At 34.9% G+C, this 18,704-nt stretch overlaps 2 protein-coding genes across 2 annotated transcripts in view; one reads left to right on the top strand and one right to left on the bottom strand.

Annotated features, from left to right (window-relative positions):
* The window catches only part of LOC126815227 (uncharacterized), a 72,856-nt gene extending 65,286 nt beyond the window's left edge, over positions 1-7,570 (top strand). Inside the window, exon 3 of the mRNA XM_050540786.1 lies at positions 6,401-7,570. Within this exon, the coding sequence (XP_050396743.1) occupies positions 6,401-6,481 (81 nt within the window). The 3' untranslated portion in view covers positions 6,482-7,570. The remainder of the gene's footprint in view (positions 1-6,400) is intronic.
* Positions 7,571-13,642: 6,072 nt separating this feature from the next.
* On the bottom strand, positions 13,643-17,103 carry LOC126815101 (galactose-3-O-sulfotransferase 2). The gene is made up of 3 exons (XM_050540639.1): positions 16,991-17,103; positions 15,332-15,468; positions 13,643-14,944 (listed from the first exon to the last, which is right to left on the bottom strand). The coding sequence occupies exons 2-3, from the start codon at positions 15,367-15,369 to the stop codon at positions 13,693-13,695; spliced, it is 1,290 nt and encodes a 429-aa protein (XP_050396596.1). The 5' UTR covers positions 15,370-15,468; positions 16,991-17,103; the 3' UTR covers positions 13,643-13,692.
* Between the last annotated feature and the right edge of the window lie 1,601 nt (positions 17,104-18,704).

Here is an 18,704-nt window from a genome sequence, read left to right on the forward strand (position 1 = left end):
GAAAGAAGTTATGGTGCAGCTAAAGAACAAAAAATCGAGTTTTCATCGAAAACAGAAAAATGTGTTACAAACACAGTTGATTTGATTTAAGTTTTACAGTTTCAATCAACGCCATGAAATTTGATTTTTTTTCTCATAGTCATAGAAATCGATTGAAAAAGCTGAATTTACAGAAATTCAAATTTTTTGTGAGTTTGAGAGAGTTCTGTTTAGTTTCATTGGAGGCGACTTTTGCCGAATTGCATTTTAAGCAAGCACGGTGTTATAATGTGAGTTCATTTCGCGGAACATTTCTATAAGAAAAAAGCGATGTGTATCTTGTGTAAAAATAACCAATGTAGTACCTAAAAGTTTATAAAATCGATTGAGTTTTTCCAGAAGGATTTAGTTCTCCAAATTCTATTGAACAGTTAATTTAATTACAACTAGGTGTTATTCTCCTTTCGTTTATTCGGTCACTTCAATAACCTCTAAAGAAATGTTTTAAGAAAATCGCGTTCTGGACCATAGGGTGTCGCATACTGGACGTGTGCTAGTTATAGCACTATATTATTAACATAATACAACAACCCTGCATGATTCCCTCTCATTAATCATTAAGAAATATTATAAGATTCATTTGTCTGGCTGTTAAAACTGATTGCTTTCGTTCACGGGGAACGGTATGGTGTTCGTCTGTTTTTTGATTTCTCAATACCATTGGAGTTCCGTGCCCTTGTTTCGAAATTAGTCGCGCTAAGCCAGTTTTTAGAACTGGCGGACTAGAATTATCAAGACTATTTTAGACGAAAGGCAAATTTATATGATTACGACGTGGATATTTGAAGAAACCATGTAAAAGCAAATAGAAAATACGACTAATATTAGTTATTTTAGACTACGTACTTTGAGATCTTTGAAATTATAAAGAAATTTTTATTTGACTTTGAACATCTGTCCAGGTAGGATCAACTTTTAACAGATTTGGCTAAAACGTGGGGTGCCTTACCTGTAACAACAGCATACAAGTGCATTTGACCCGGATTAGAACATCAAAGAAATGTCTACATAAGGAAAGCTTTTCCAAAGATTTCGCGTGATTTTCTATATCACGGATAGGTTGAGTTATGAGTCGACTAATCACGGAATGTGCTTTACTGAACGGACCTTGAAAAGGTATATAACTAGTCCAAGTTGAAGAAGAAAAAAAACAAAATACGCAATGTTGGTGTAATCTTAATCAGACTGAGATCGATATGCAGAGAATAACGAGACAAGTCGACTGGTTGGTGTGTGTGTGTGGGGGGGGGGGGGCGGGGTGCGAAGAATGAAACAGACTGAGTTACCCACACTAAAATGGAACGAAATATTTAATACTTATATCAAGTTCGCCATTAAGAGTAATGAGGCATATGTTGAAGAGAAAAAAAACCCGGAAGAATCAAGCGAAACGAAATGATAACTGTAATGCGACTCAGTCCACAATGCAAAGTTTTCAGACACAAACTCAACTCTTGATAGACCAAGCGAACGTTACTTTCATCGCCACCGATGATCTAATAATGTATTTTATCATAATCATTCCTGTATTTGAAGTTCAATTGCTATGTGTGAAGAAGACACATTGTTCAAAACAAATATTGTAGAGCTGGTGTCAACATTAACAGTGTTAAGTTGTAGGGTATATACGTACCCAATCTACAAATGAAATGAAATGGGGTTTAACGCCCTACATACCCACTCTAGAACACCTTGTGTTACTACCATTGTGTTGCGAGTTCATTGAGGTTTTTTGTATTGTGATTACTTTTCACATCGAATTTGCTCGTATCTAACTCACTCTCATATATAAAAGTTCTAAAATCAGTCAATAGTAGCCTACATAGAAAAAAAACACCCATCTTGTCAACACATAAATTTAATTCCTTTTTTCAATGCTAGCGTAATTGAGAAATTTACCCAGCTTGATATTGTTTCAGAGCAGACTTGAACGTCATAAAAAAAATCTAACATGTTCACCACTGCCTTTGTAACTGGGAAAATTGCTCATTTATTCCAGGATATTAAATATAAATACAATGGAATTTAGATCCTTTTTGTCGCTTGTATAAATCACATGGTTACAAAATAATTGAATGTACGCATACCCCCGACTATGACAATTTGGAACTGTTTCCAAGATGGACTATATCAGACAGTGAAAGGCTTATTTTAAAGGTAATGTTTGGTCGATCATGGGGCACACATGGACTATAACAGACAGCGAAAAGCGCTTATTTTAAAAGTAATGTTTGGTCGATCATGGGACACACGCTACCGATACTCATATAACACATGGGGAGCTATTGTGCTAATGTGCCGTATTTTGAATACACTCAGCAATGAAAGTATTCTGGGGTTTTATAGGTACAAGATTGACATTAAAGATATACTGAAGAAAAACATCCCATAGATCAACGGATAACATTGATACTCGTTGTAAATTGCAGTCTGCAAGTCACGCCATATTGAAAATGATCTATGTGCAAGACTTAACTCGACGAAAACAATCTTTCGCACAATGTTCCGAGTAATTAATCACTGTGCCTAATTATAATCGAATCTATTAAATATTGGACAGTTTGATATACTCACTAAATAACTACGGTAATTACACTTCAAAAAGAACAATATCTCGACGATAAATTCACGTCTGCTCGAGCCAATTTAGCGCCATTTTACTAGTTTCGCGCCATTAAGTTAACGCCCGCTGTCCAGTTGTTATCTGTATCTGCTGACCAGCTTGAAGAATAGATTAGAATGAACTCAAGATTTCTAATGTTAACGTGTGAAAATATTGGACTCGTTTCCTTTCCCTAGCTTCTGGTCTAACAATCATTACTAACGTGTTAACTAGACTACAGATTTTATTCTACAGCATGCAAAGATTATTGGGCAAGGCCCATCCCGGCATATTCAGAGAACCTACTGTTCTTTGAACTGTTTTGAGTTAGCCTATTTAGGTTTTACATTATGCCATACCAATACCAAGGTACAGTTGAAATTTATGTGATTTTGGAATAATTACTCAAATGGAGAGTGGCATCTGGTTCTCTATGGAATTTCCTTAAAAGTGATACCCTGCTTCGTACACTATCCTTACCAATGTTAACTGCTTCATTGAATATAATCGGTCAAGTCAAATATCCTTTTTTTATTTAAGGAGAAAGGCTATAATATATAATGTCTTGTGAGATGAGTTACGTTTTATTATTTATGATACACTTAGTGATAGAATTGAATTGCTGATATTTTATGATAGCTCTACATTTTCCATAGCACCCAAACACTCTGGTTAGGTCAGTTCTTGTTTCGGGTTTCACTCTATCTTGATGCTTGGTACAATAAAATCGTGAGAAAATGAAATGGAGAAGGGGGCGGTATTTCGAACTTTTTAAATGTCAAGCGAGATCTCGGATAAACCACGTGATAACTATCATGACACATGTTGTGTTTACACCCGATACGCCCACTTAGTACCTTCATTGTTTAATGTTATAAACAAACGGTGCATGCTACCTGTGATGTACGTGTAAATAACGATACGTTATTGACAACTTGAGGAGGTCTATTCATACAAACGTTGAGATTGAACGAAATGTCACTGTGTTATTACAAATACAAGATGATTTGATGTTAGTATACGGAGACGTTTCGTCAATAAATACAACACTGTACGATATACTAAGACGAATCGTCAACAAATACAGCACTGTGTGAGGTATTGAACTAGCCACGTGTATAAATACCAGATAGAATGACAGAATAAAACGAAATAATTCGATCATCAAAATAGGTGAATAAACAAACAAACGACCGCCCACACATTGTTTGTCCTATAAATTAGCTTTGAATTAACCCCTTTCTCTTTATTTATAGATTTATAAAATGCGAAGAAGTTGTTTTTTGGACTGCAGTGGTATAAAACAAATGATCGTCCAGAACAAATTATCTTCAGTAATTATATAAACAAATTGAAATGTTAATCGAATCTATAAAGATACTTAGTTTTAGATAATTATTCTGTTTCCTGCGGTTAACTAGACAACCAAAGTATTGAGAAGCGTAAATTTGGATTTGACAAGGACTGTGGTGGTGGGCTTAATTTGTCTGACTGCCTCCCCCTGTACGAAAAACTATTCTTCCACTCCCGATTTACTCCACTTATGTTCTTTGGATGTACATTAATACCTCGATTTAGAGGTAATCTTATTTGCCATCCCAATAAGATTCTATAGATTTATCTATCTATCCAGGTGGGCCGTTAGTGTTGTTATTTATCTTTGTCTATTGTAACTAATTTCTACCTGATTAAAGATAAACTAGAAAGCATTTATCGTTTCATTTTCTGGCTGATTAAATCACAGTAAATCCGTAATAAAAGAAAGAATAGACGAATAAAAGTAATAATCTCTATATTTATCAAGCCAGTTTACCTGGTTAATCCCATCTATTGTTTACTTGTTTTTATTGTCCGTTAAGTACAGACAAGTGCAAAATAATTTATTATTCCATTAATATGGCTACATTGTCCCTGTGGTATTCAGCAAGGTGCTCGTGCTTGTCCTATCTGATTTATTGATTATACAGACGAATTACAGGGTCATTTGGATGGTGATAATAATTATTTGCTAAAAAAAATTCAAACAGAAATGAAACCTCTATAAATCCCGTACATGTATGAACATTTAAGCTTGTCTTCATGGTATATTAACGATAAATATTAATGCTTCATTTTTTTTTTCATAGCATGTTCAAAGGTTCTTTCGAGTGCCTCAGCTTTATGCTGTCGAGTGGGCTATGAGAGAGCATGTCAGTGCTCAGCTATAAAAATCTATTTCCATGTTTAAAATGAACTATTGATATGAAATCTAATTGGACAGAATGCATCTTTTCTCTGCACTTAACCGAAATGAATGACCTCCTAGAACGTGCTGTTACAATGGATACTTGATGTCGGTGTTAGAGCCAGAAAGCAGTCTTTTGTAATTTAACAAGGAATGTGATTTTAACATTTATTGATATTTTTTTCACTTTCTTAAAATCATCATTAAATTGATTTTGATGATTTTTTTTATATTCATTCTATGTATATTTCATTATACAAATTGTCACGGACTACAATCTCAAGACTGAACGTAAATAAAACAAAAATACATGTTTAAATTGAGGAAAAATATTTAGACATTTAACTATGAGAGTTAATGATTTCCAGGCACTTGATAGAGAATCTCAATGGAAATATTATTTCTCCATATCTATAAATGTATCATGTCAAAGTAAAAATCTAAAAATAACAATTTATTTTATTTACTGGCATTTAAAACTCGAACAATAATGTTTTTGATTTTTTTTTTTGTTACTTCAAGGACTTGTTTCCTTGCTGTCAAATATGTGTTTTCAAAACATGCAAAACGCGGCAAGAGTTGAAACTGGCAACAGTATAAAAAACATGAAGTTATAATGCCCCATGAATAATGCACGATGTCTTAATGGGATCCTGCTGATATTTCAAGAGCTTTATGATGAAACTTATAAATTATTTCATTAGTTTTCATTAGCTTTTTCGTTTTATGGAACTTTTTTTTTATATAAAGCTTGTTTGGTTTGTGTTTTTTTCAATTAGCATGATTTGATTTTTTCATGTTTTGTTTTTAAGTTAATATTAAAATATTAATAACAGTTCAAGAGATGGACAGACATTTTGGTAATAAATTGAAATGCTTAAAAAATTAAAGGTTCGCTTTTTTTAATGATTAAAGTCATTTTGGGATTATCATATGGTATATTTTTATTTCAATAATTCGTTTACTCGTTGGAAGCAGTGGGAAGAAATCGTGTCGCGCGTGGGCTCGAAACACCTGGAACTTGTATCGAGTGCAGTTTAGGCCCAATCATCTACAGGTGACGCGTAGAAGAAGAATTGTCATTAGAAGAAGGATTCTGCTGTGTTGAGTAGCCGTCAATCCCCATTTTTTGCTTTATACTTTCTAATGATGAGGGAAATACAAAATTGTTAAAAATGTTTGACAACTATGGGTCTAGAGAACCATTACTTGGGTTTTCAGTTATGTTAAAAGTCTTTCATAGCTCTAAAATAGTTGATTGACAATTTACACAATTCCCTATGGATCCTCAGACAGTTTAGCTCGCGGCCGGGTTATCAATGTAGTGTTCAACATAGAGTAAGAAAACCTTTCCATTCTTTATTGTTGATCATGTGGACAAAAATAAAGAGGTTGGAAATTGCGTCTAATAGTATGAATGTAATTCAGTAAGTGCTGCCTGAAGAATAAGAAAAGAAATCTCAGAAAAAATGTACTATATTATGCGGTTTTATTCACCATGGTCGTATTTTATTCAATTTTTATCTTTTTTTCAGAAGCAGAATGGCGTTTTGAAGACAACATCCATCAGTTCTGCGACCACACCCACTTCACCTACCAAAGCTGTTTCAACTTAACCTGTTTTAATTAAATATATGATTATAACCGATTCATTTGAGTGATTCTTTTTACATTGACTGTATGAATGGTTTTATAGCTTTATTTTGAAAGAATTAGTTTTGATATCAGATCAGACGAGAACTTTTAATAAGGAGACGGGCCTGTTTGATTTAGGTCAAAATAAAGTGTTCGGTTGGGTTGATCAGCCTGTCAACGCGAGCCAAATTACAGTATTTACATTATTATGAACCGCACCATGCGTTTAGGGGCGGATTTTCACCTAAAAGTGTGTAGGTAGTTACCCATATCGCAAAACAAATCATAAGTAAACATAAGATTGAATCAAATTCTACACTTCATTTTCACCCAAACCAAAGAGGTTGAATCCTTTAAATTGTTGAATAATTTAACTTGAAAATGTTTGTAATTTTTCACATTGTAATATTCACGTCATCTTGGATAATGGTTTTATGCACCAGGTCTTCATAAGCAGAAATACCACCATTCATTCGGGTTACACAAAGATGTACACATAAAAGGAAACACTGTCAACGACAGACCCTGGATATAACATCGGTCGTAGTGGCCCATATAGTAAGACACAAGGAATGTTGGTGCAACATCGAACAATATTGGCTCCTTTTATGAAATGAAATAAAAATCATCTAATAAAATACATATATACAGTGAACACCATGTGTATTAAACTGTCCTGTTAATTAACACTGGGCTCTTTTCATTACAATATTGTATATTTTATTACAATTTCGTGCTTTTACAGCAGATAGTCTTCTAGTAAAACCCAACGGTTGTCCTCTTTAAATGTGTCCCTGTATATAATTGATTTTGAAAGACGACATTTTATCCAAAAATAGAAAGGGACTGTCGAACAGACAGCCCGTTTTGTTTTATATACGATTTAAATATTTAATAAAGATTTTTGAAACCTGTATGTGACAATATCTAGATCTTTTATGCTTTCCTAATATGTTTGATATCAAGTTGTTTCTATAATATGTAAATTATTTAAGGCTTATAAAGATTGGTTGTGTATTTCAGTGCTATAACTAACAATGTTTGCTTATATAAAGATTATTGAAAAATTGTGATGGCGCATTCTGTTAGTTTTGTTTTAAATTCTATTTAGCTATTTCGAATAACGTATACTTTCTTCCGTCAGATGTGTATGACATATATTTTCCCAGCGAGCACGTGGATCGTCTAAGTCAGTAAGACCGAATCTTGGCGGTTAATCCCACCACTTCACAAAAGGTACAGTCATTACACAAAGAGCTTTATATCCCCAACGTCTCCATTATTTTATTTAAAATGAAATTTTAAACATACATTATGCAAGAGCTAAATCTGCCTATTGTAGGTCTTTCTTTAGGCCTGAAATTTTATCTAAATTATGAATTAGACATTAATTAACTTATCCAGACAATAATCAACTCTCGATGTCATGGATAATCGAGACTATGTTTTTATCGTATCGACTTTAGTAATGATGGTCGAGGCTAGGCAGAAAATTCAATCGATAAATTCTCGGTTACAGAGTGGATCAATTTGACTGAAAACTTCAGCAAATTCCCTTTACATTATCTAGTTTTTAACTATTATTGTGAGAACTGCCAGCTCTTTATCTAATCTCCCATAATATAACTTTAAGTATTACCGCTTCAATATCGAACTACATTGTTTCCAAATACGATCTAGAACAGTTTAATATTATAATCGCTGTCCAGCTGGAAGCCACTAACCAGGAGTTCCCGTGGTCGATATCGATGTTTGTCAGTGGTGGAGGGCGGAGAACCTGGCAAAGGACAGCGTCTAGTTTAGTGCAGGGCACGTAAAATAACCATTGGTATTTGAAATTCGAAGAAGAGCAGGCCGAATCTCCGCTGTCCGGGCAATATTTCAACTCCACGAATAGAATACTGTATGACGTTTGTCAGACTCCATTAGCCCCGGGGAACAGATATGTAGGACGTTAAACCCCATTTCATCTCGCTTTCTAGCTTAATTAGAAGTCACGCTCAATATGTAGGTAAAATCAACTACATGTATAAATGGATACCGGAAACATGTCATCGTCTTCAAGATTGAACTACGTTGTTTCCAAAGAAACTTTTTTGTATTATTTAGAGAACTATCAGGGTTACTAAAACTTGTATGTCTACAAACAAAGGTTAACTAACCACACATTAGAACAAAATGAAGACATTGATTGCGATACATGACCACTTCATTACCACAAACATGGCATCGGCTCCGGGGACTGACAAGCTCAATACGTACATTTACTTTCTACTTTTGACATTTTGCACAAAGGGTATGTTTATGAGTCTGGCAGAACGAGCCACCATCGTGTCTGGTACTAGGGTGTTAAATCTGACAGCACTAATTGGTCGCTATTGTTTCTTACAATATCTTTATGACTTGTTATTGGCGTTCATTTAGCTGCCTTTAACTCTCGTTATCACAATACTAACATTAACAAGAACCACGGTTTAGTCCATTTCTACCGATAATAGATAAGTTAACACCATTTATCATTAGTACTGATATAAAATGGACCATCAATTGATGTTTGCGAATGGCCATCTTACTGAAAAGTGATATCCGCTTGGGGTGCTTGACAAGAGGTCGTTAATTCCATCCTAAGTAGTTATAGTGTGTATTATTTAGGAGATTTTACCATCGGACATTGTATATTCTCTAAACACTACAGTTTTTGTTTTTGTAGCAAACGGCAAAACGGCGGTTAGTTCTTCACATCCCAGCATTGATACACATTGCCTTCTTAATAATTTAACAATCTTTGTGATTGGTGTGACTGGAAACTGAAATACTCTAACTTTACATAAATCATTAATTAAGAATGGAGTCTAATTAATATGATATATTTTGTAAACCCTAACGATATAAGAAGCATAAACGCAAGTCGTTTGATTGAAATGTGAAAGATACAGAAAGAAATTTCCATTTCTAGGCGATTCCGATTAAGATTAGAACCTAACTAACACAAAGTTGAATTAAAGTAGACAATTTAAAAGCTCTTAAACGCTTTTTATCTAATGAAACATACTCGAAGAATATAAGATTGTAGACATCTTAATGACGTTCGAAACGGTGAACTTTTTAACAAGATCCCCCAAAATATCTTCAGCTGACAGGCTCGCCAAATTTAGTATAGCCTGAAGTATGTCTGGTAAAAGATAAATCGATGAAAATATTAGATTGAGAAAAGACGAAACAACAAAAGAACCGCGACAAGTAGCGACACCTGGAACATTTCTCCTGGGGGTTATAATCTGGGTACTGTTAACCTTCAAACCTGATATTTTACCTGAATTCGTTGTCAAGTTGATAACAGGCGGCTCCAAGGCAAATTCTACCCTACCACAATTTGACCTCACATATATTTCCTTACTTCTTTAACATTTGTAATCTGTGGAAATCACGGTGTTTGATAAATGCCACACGTGTAGCTTAAATATCTGATTCATCAAGCTGATTATTGATGAACAAAATGTCACTTTATATAATTCTTAGATAACATATTTGAGAAATATAACACAATCTATTGAATTGGGATTCATTGGGAGCTGCAGCTGCATTTCAAGACCAATTCGTCTGACCATCGTTTTATTTTTGCTAGGTTCCAATGAGTTTAACGCAAGCTGGCAAACAATTCCTTGCCGGAAGAAGCTATGGTTATTGTAAAGATGACATCATTTTAAATTAATTCTCCTGGTGAGAGTAATTAAGAGTAAAAGAGATGTCTATTCATGCTTTGGTTTTATAGATGTTTTGTTCGGTAAATGTGTTGGTCGCTCGTCACTATCCATCATTTCTCTCCCTTGATCCTTTACATTTACTTATCCTTGATAATAGTACGTCTGAAGCCAACCAAAATGTCGAGTTTGGCAGCGACGCCAATGCGATAAAACTAATAGCCTGACTATTACCAAGAGGAACTAACTGTAGCGGGCCGACGGGAAAGTCAAATGGCGACAGGACGATTTACCCAATACTACCCAATAGTAATTAAATACTACCAAATATCTCCACACCTTATTATCGCGAAAAACTAACATAATTATATAAAAAAGATGAGTTGATTAATTAAGTCTATTTATAGTATCAGTAGGCCTACCCGGTAGCTTAAACGTCTGAAAGTCTAACCAAATATGATCAAATATCTCCCTATTTTATCCCAATACTACAAAATACAACCATATACTCCTTATTATTATTCAAAACTGACAGAATTCTGCAATTACTTCTATATCAATGTGTTAAACTATAAAATGATCTTGTCCTTCATAAATCATGACCTAAAACAGTCACCGGTCCATATTGGTTAATTTGATACCACACGTGCGGGGTGGGGCGCGAACACCCATACACACTTTGATATATTTATATAGATCATTGAAGTATTCTGTTAGTTTTTCACAATATTGATGTAGAATGTTATGGTATATGGTAGTATTTAGTTAGTATTTGGTGGTATTATTGGGCACACATTCGAATCTCTTATGTGGTCTTACATAAATTGCCGATCACTTCTACTAAAAATTGTAATTTTAACCCTTCGCAATTTCAAACTTTGTAGAATCAAGAGACATGCATCAGTTCTCTCACATACATTGAAAATGCCACTATTTGTTTTAAAAGTGTTTGCTCTGGTCACCCTTACGCAGTGACAAGCCTCAGTGGATAATATAACAGGACGCCGAGGGTGATTTGGCTTATTGATTAAGATAGTATCGCATAATAATAAGAAAAAAATATCTGTAATTGTTCAACGGCTAGACTTTATGTAATTAGTTTTAATAAGCCTGATAATATATAGTTAGAAAAACATATCGCAGACTTATTCAAAATAATTATAGAGGTATAGTCTGTACAGCTTGGACAAGGCGTGATCAAAATTTTAAACGGGGCGGAGTTGCCAATGGTGATTTGAATTAGAATACGTCCACTTGTCTGACGTTGAAGTCAATCATTGTGGTATTCAGACGAATCGCTTCAATAATATTTCAGTTTCAAATCTTGGCAAGGTTTACGAAAGACTGAGGACGTAGATTTCATTGTCCAGACGATCAACCAAAAAAATCGGTTAGATCTATTTGATAAGGCCAACTTCAAGTTTGGTCAAAGGTCACGAGTTGTAAACAGAGCTAGCGCCAATCCTAACCCTAACCATAATCCTGGACCTCGCCCTAATGCTTACCATAAACCTAACCTACAATCCCACCAACAATCACGTGCTTTAAACTAATTTACATCTCCGCGACCTTGGCGAAAATTGAGCTGGCCTTAACAAATAGATTTAGCCCAAAAATATCCCACCGTATTTATAACAATTACTGACTCCCGTACTAGATCCCGACAGGCGCAGACAACCTAATGTTATTAACGTACCAGAAAGGGGGTTTAATCTTGATATAAAAGCAACAATTCATTCTTCTTCAATCAATTAGTCCAACTTTTCAATCAATTATATAAACCATTTAAGCATTTCAAGATTTACGACTTCCAGACAATAATTGCATTATTTAGACGATAATTTTCATCAACTGAAACGATTAAGTTCACCGAAGAAACACAAGAAATATTTTAATACAGTGTTGAAAACCAAAATATTCACTTATGAACGTTATAAATCGGTTAATCGTATTTCAAACCTTGAGAATTTTACTGAAACGTAAATCGCTTTGGATTTAAGATCTATCAGAGCGATGGTTTGTTGTAGGTTTCGACATGATCGTCACACTCGGTTTATCCTATTATATTGACTTATGGAGTTTGTTCCTTAAAATGTCGTTTTAAAGGGTTTTACCACCCAATTTTACATTTTGTTCATGCTGCATCGTCTGTTTAGTTAAGAAACTAAATGAATTTGACATTCCATAAATATGACCGTCAGTGCGTTATGTATTATCCATAAAACAAACTGACATTTCACCAAAAGCTTTTTCAAAAGAAGGTAGTGTAACTACAGCCAAAGGGAGACAACTTAATTTAAAAAACTATAGCAGGATTCAGACCACTTTAGTTTTTTCTTCCCCGGCTCCAACTTTTCCCAACATTTTCGTTTGGCTTAATGCTTTTCACTACAGACAGAGAACAAAATTAATGGCCATGTCTTTGCACCAACTGTTGTATGAGGTTGATCATCAAGCTTTTGGGGGGATCACGTGGCTAAGTAGGTAAGACGCTGTCTCGCTAGCCTGGAGATCGGGTGTTCGCTCCGTGCATTGGCCGATAACGTTCATCCAGGTTTTCCGGCGTGATTTCCCCTTGTCAGTGATGCAGGACGGAGGGCCTGACAAGGACAGCTGTCTAGTCGTTCGGATGGGACAAAAAACCGAGGTCCCGTGTACGTATTGGCGTGAACGTAAAAGATCCCTTGGCAGTTGGAATTCGATATAACAGTAGGCCGTAGCGCCGCTGCCCGGGCAAAATTTCCCTCATAGCACACTGTATGGCGTATGCCCGTCTTCATTAGCCCAGTTTAGGAGCAGAACAGTAGGACGTTAAACCCCATTTCATTTATCAAGCTTTTGAGATACACAAACTTGAAGTGGCATACTAAAACATGTAACTATTCACCGTAACCAACCTGTTAACTCTGTTATTCCTCCGCCTGTAAATCATGAATAATTACCAAAACCTGGCAGAAAATGTTAATTAAAACCATCGTCGCCCATTCTAGACCAAAGAATCAACAATAATGGGCATGCAAAAGGGTGGAGGGAGAATTACTATTGATAGGCGAACCACAATTTGTTAGATGGTGACATTTAATGATGGTCTGCCTCCAGCAGGACTACTACTAGTAATTCTGTCCAAGTTGACATGTTAAATCCATTTTTGGAACATTCTAATGATTTTAATCTTTATAATCACAACGAGTCCAACACATCACTATCATTTAATCAAAAGGGGTTGATCGTTTAAATTTTCTTCTACGCCTAATGAAATGAATCTATAGGATGGGTTATAGTTCGTTGTATGCGATTTACATAATCGAATTTGGTTTACCGTCTGACCCCCGCCTCAAAATCATGAATATTCATCTTCTTCGATTCTAGAGAGGAAAAGAGACTGCTTAAATAGACAAACGATGTGTCGATCATGAAATAAGGGAAATGAATGAAATTGAATTGTTGTCATATTAAACTTTATTGCACAAGCACACATGAATTATAATGTTTCACAGATGAGGATATTTTCTACATTCAGCGGTTGTCTTGTTTTGTGGACAATAAGTGATCCCTAACTCATCAAGTCTCGCTGTGTGCTTTTGGCGAGCTATATTGATGATATCGAAGGCATTCAGTTTTAGAAACTTGCAATCTTCCCGACGAACAAAAAATGGAGAATGAAATTCGCTTTCCTCAATCATTAACATTCCACTTCCGTAATACTGTTTACAAAATGTTTCAACTTTTGTACGAATTGTCCGAAAATTGCGAACCTCATGTATAAACTTTGGACCGGCTGATTTGATTTTTGTAATTAAAATAGTTTTAAAATGATTGTATAAGGCATAATCTAACTTGGCCCATCGTCTATGAATTATTTTTTCTGAAAGACTAAATGTTAAATTGTGCGATTTTTTAAATGAATTTCGTTTAATGTAAATAATGTCCTTTATGTGCCATTTTAGGAGCTTCATCATAAGAATCAAAGACTCGTCGAAGAGTTCAACGACCATCACAAAATTAATATCTTTGTCAAGTTTTTGTAAAAATTCTCGGAATTTGGTCATATTGTTAAAATCCACTCCTGGATAACCAAAATCAAACGCCATTCTGTTATTTGTAAACGAATGTGGCAGCTTTTTCGCTTCGTATAAAACGGGATCACTAAGATAGGTTTTGATTGGATTATCACCCGGGATTTTAACCAAGTATTTTACCTGATATAAATTCCTGTAATATACAAACGCTGATACAAACTGATCGAATGGTTGTCGAACTATTCCTATATAAACTGTGTCTATTGGAAAGAACGGCGCCATGATTTCTTTATTGAATATCACGTGATTGCAGAATACGTCAAACATTCGTTTATCCTCATGAAATGACGGCAGAGCCTTTCGTGAAATAAGTTGGTTATACTGACTAAACATGTTTCCAGTACGAGGTAACATAATGGATAAATTCCTACTGATAGCAAACCTCATTATTATATTCATCACAGTCGTTCCCGCTGCTTTGTGAACTTTTAAAAAAACAATATGGCGTACTTCTGCATGCGGGAGGGAAGTGATTAAAGAGTGATTTCCCTTGTCCACCATATTGGATTGTGTCTGTGAGATAAGTGTTCCATTGCTGCTGACGAGTGGCGTGTGTAATAAAAGTGCAGGTGGAAATATGAACACGAGATTCACTAACACGATCACAATAATTATTACGAAACATCTATATCGATTATTTCTCTTTCTTAGTAACATATTAGTCCTGAAATAGATCATCACGTGCATTAGATTAAGTAGACCTAGGCAGCGTTCATTATGGGACAAAAATACCAAGTTACAAATTGTTGTTTTTCTGTACAAACATTATAGACATAAAGGTAAATACGAGGCACGTGTAATGAGGGTTCAATTGAATATTTTAAATACTGATCAAATAAACGTATTGAACATTATCAAGCAATATTAACCCCCTCTATATACATGTATATATCCCATAATGCACAGTCAACTTACCAACCAGGACATCAGCCAATCAGATAATTCTTGTATCCTGATAACTGTGATATTTCCAAAGTCAAATGAATTATGAATGAAAAGCATTGTGTGCTTGTAAAGTAAGCTCCCAGAAAAAATAGGAAAATGTAATTACCTGAGAATAAAGCAAAAATATCTTCTTTTCCAGGACATGACTTATTTCATCTGCGTCATTATTATACCTTTAAACCAACTGTGCTGCCGTGCTCAGATCAGACTTTCTTCTGGGTAGATTCCCTGATATAGCTGATGCTGACGAAACAGAACAATCAGTATAAAAATACGAGAAAGTAATGTCAATTTATTAAAACTAGTAATCCATCCATGTACATCAGTATGAAAATTGTCAATCTAAACTAACCCACTGTGTGTGTCAGTGTATCAATCATTTCAATAGTCATGCGATGTGAACTCACCACAAACCAGCAGCCCATTCATCGAGCCATCCGGTACTGTGTTCAAGCTATTTCTTCTGTAGAACTTGTCGTAATAGAGTCGATGTTGTACAAGTTACGTTGAATCAATAATGAGACAATGCAGTAATATTATTTATAAAATATTAATAACGGTCTATTCTATGCTTGCTTATCTTGTCGCTTCACATGTTCTTTTTTCAATAAACTTGGCTGGCGTTCACATTGATTTTTATAAGCAATAAAAGTATTAGATCAGAAGTACAACAAGAACTGCTCTTGTCATTACCGTGGGAAAGTTGACCCCGGGGCCATAGGCCACCACAGAGTTACAACAAATATATGTGACCTTTATGGACTCATTCAATGAGAAGAATTGCTGTCTCTTGCACCGAACTAAGCACCATTACCCTGTCAAGGACTATATATGGACCATCAACGCTACTTAATATCCCCAGAAAGCTTCAAACACTAGATCTCTGATACAGTATATATTTTAATACGGTGGTTGAAATGTCTGATAACAGAATCAATTATTTCAAATTTGCATATTTTCATTATATACATGTTTCGGTTTATAATTTATCTTCGAGTCGAGTGTTAATACAACAAAGGTCGATTATTATGTTCGATTTTCATGTTGATCTGTGTAGTCTGGTTTTAACTAAGTCTGATATCGACGGAATAGTCGTTTTGAACAGGGTGTAGCTGGGTTAAAATCATTTATTATTAAAGATTACACTTTTATAATAAAAGGTCTGGTCTAATCATCATCCGTATAAATATTACAGTCTTCTAGAAGATTGTTCCGTCACATGCACCAGTAAATATGGTTGGCTAAATAGCGATTTACATTCTAAGTCAAACATGTGTCCCAAAGTACTGACACTGATCAATAAAGATGGGGTGGGGGGGGGGTCAATGTAGGTCCTTCGCGGATACCAGGTCACAAATTGCCAGTGATTTGGATTTCTACATTTATGAAAGGATTTGAACCATAAATTCCTTGTTTTCAGCGATCAATAAATGCATTTACATTTGATAAACCGATTATCAATACAGTCCCATAATGGTAGAGAATAACTTAAATACTACAGGTAAACACACACTAAAAATAGCATCAGCATGGTAGACTATTGGGTGGTATTTGGTAAAAACAATTATCATCAGAAACCCCCTACCTGCAGGGTTATCTTTAATAAAATCATGAAACAGGTCTATCACTTAATGACCTTCAGGTCAAAAAAACATACACTTGGCAAACTTGACAATGACAAACAATATTTAAGAACAGTAAATACTTTATGGCCAAAATAAAACCATAAGACGATAAATGAAATTGAAGAAAATACATAACTTACCACCAGAATGTACAGAAATAATCTTGAATAAACCAACGTCAAATATTATCTCGGATGTAAGGATAATGTATATGTTTTCTAATCATCTTAATGTCAACATATGGTAGTTTAATTTAAAACAGGAATAAAAGGAAGTTCGATCTGTTTTCATACACTCACGTCTTTGTTGATGAAATCAATTATCTTATATTGAACAGGAATAAATTATGTCCACATGTTGAATATAGAGTGCTGGATAAAGTCACATACATCTAGTATGTGGGTTTTTTTTTAAAGTGACAACTAGCTAGGAACAATGTCACAGTGGGATGTGAAATGAAGACGACATTGGGATATAAGTTAAGGTCTCATCTCGTCAAAATTTTACTAGGGTTGATTAGAAACTAACACGTAGTGATTTTTCATTTATGTGTTTAAGTGTACAGCACAGGGGGTTGTCAGGGGTGGCCTAGTCGTTCTAATTGCAAAATATGTACGAGAGCTACACACGTGCAAGAAGAGTGTAGGTCGAAGCGCCCTTTTCAAAAAATAATTATTTCGATCGCACTGCACACGAGCGTTGTTTTTTGCTGCGTTGCGTTGACTTGAGCTGTATCGTGTTGTGGCGAGCTGTGTCGTGTTGTATCGACAGGTCGTTTAACACCATTTCATCCCCTGTATCCAGGTGGGCTTAATTACAACAGAATAAGGGAAATTACAGATTGCTTTAATTACAATGTGATAAGAGCCGTTACATAAAAATATGGGATTCATTACAATAGTATAACAGTCGGTACAGATGGGCTTAATTATAAAAGTATAATAGTCGTTACAGTTGGGCTTAATTACTTAATTATAAAAGTATAACAGTCGTTACAGTTGGGCTTAATTACAATAATAAATTAGTCGTAGCGGATGGACTTAAATACAATACTATAATAGTCGTTACAGATGGGTTTAATTACAATAATATGCAAGTTGTCACAGATGGGCTTAATAACAATAATATAATAATCGTTACAAATGGTTCTAATTACAATAGTGTAATAGTCGTTACAGATGGGCTTAATTACAATGAAATAATAGTCGTTACAGATGGGTTTAATTACAACAGTGTAATAGTCGTTAAAGATGGACGTAATTACAATAGTGTAATAGTCGTTAAGGATGGGCTTAATTACAATAGTATAATAGTCGTTACCGATGGGCTTAATTACAATAGTATAATAGTCTTTAAGGATGGGCTTAATTACAATATTATAATAGTCGTTACCGATGGGCTTAATTACAATATTCTAATAGTCGTTACATATGGGCTCAATTACCATAATATAATAGTCGTTACAAATGGGCTTAATTGCAATAGTATAATAGTTGTTACAGATGGGCTTGATTATAATAGCCGTTACAGGTGGGTTTAATTAATATAAATAGTAGTACATAGTTTTCAGGTGTGGCGGGTGGGTATAGATCATAACGCCTGATATTCATGCAAAGCATGGGTTAGATTCCCCGCTATACGTGAGTTGGGCGCATATCTTACCACATGCGTTATAAACCATCCGATCTACCGTCTCTTTAAGTTTTATTTATCCTGGGATTGAAAGAAGGTCGATTTATGTTATTTGGTATTAGAGATTCCCGTTTTTAGTTTATCACCGACATGGCTAATAAGATGTATTGTATACATTGAGATATTTCCAGGTGTGTAACTTGAGGGTCTAAATAAGAGGAC

The sequence above is a fragment of the Patella vulgata genome, chromosome 3, assembly GCF_932274485.2.
Source record: "Patella vulgata chromosome 3, xgPatVulg1.2, whole genome shotgun sequence".
Classification (NCBI taxonomy): Eukaryota; Metazoa; Mollusca; class Gastropoda; family Patellidae; genus Patella; species Patella vulgata.

What these genes read in the sequence shown, in the direction of transcription:
- LOC126815101 (XM_050540639.1), bottom strand. Translation starts at nt 15,369, where the DNA reads ATGTCCTGGAAAAGAAGATATTTTTGCTTTATTCTCAG. An exon ending in TATTTTTGCTTTATTCTCAG is followed by an intron (nt 14,945 to 15,331) that starts GTAATTACATTT and finishes GATCTATTTCAG; the next exon opens with GACTAATATGTTACTAAGAA.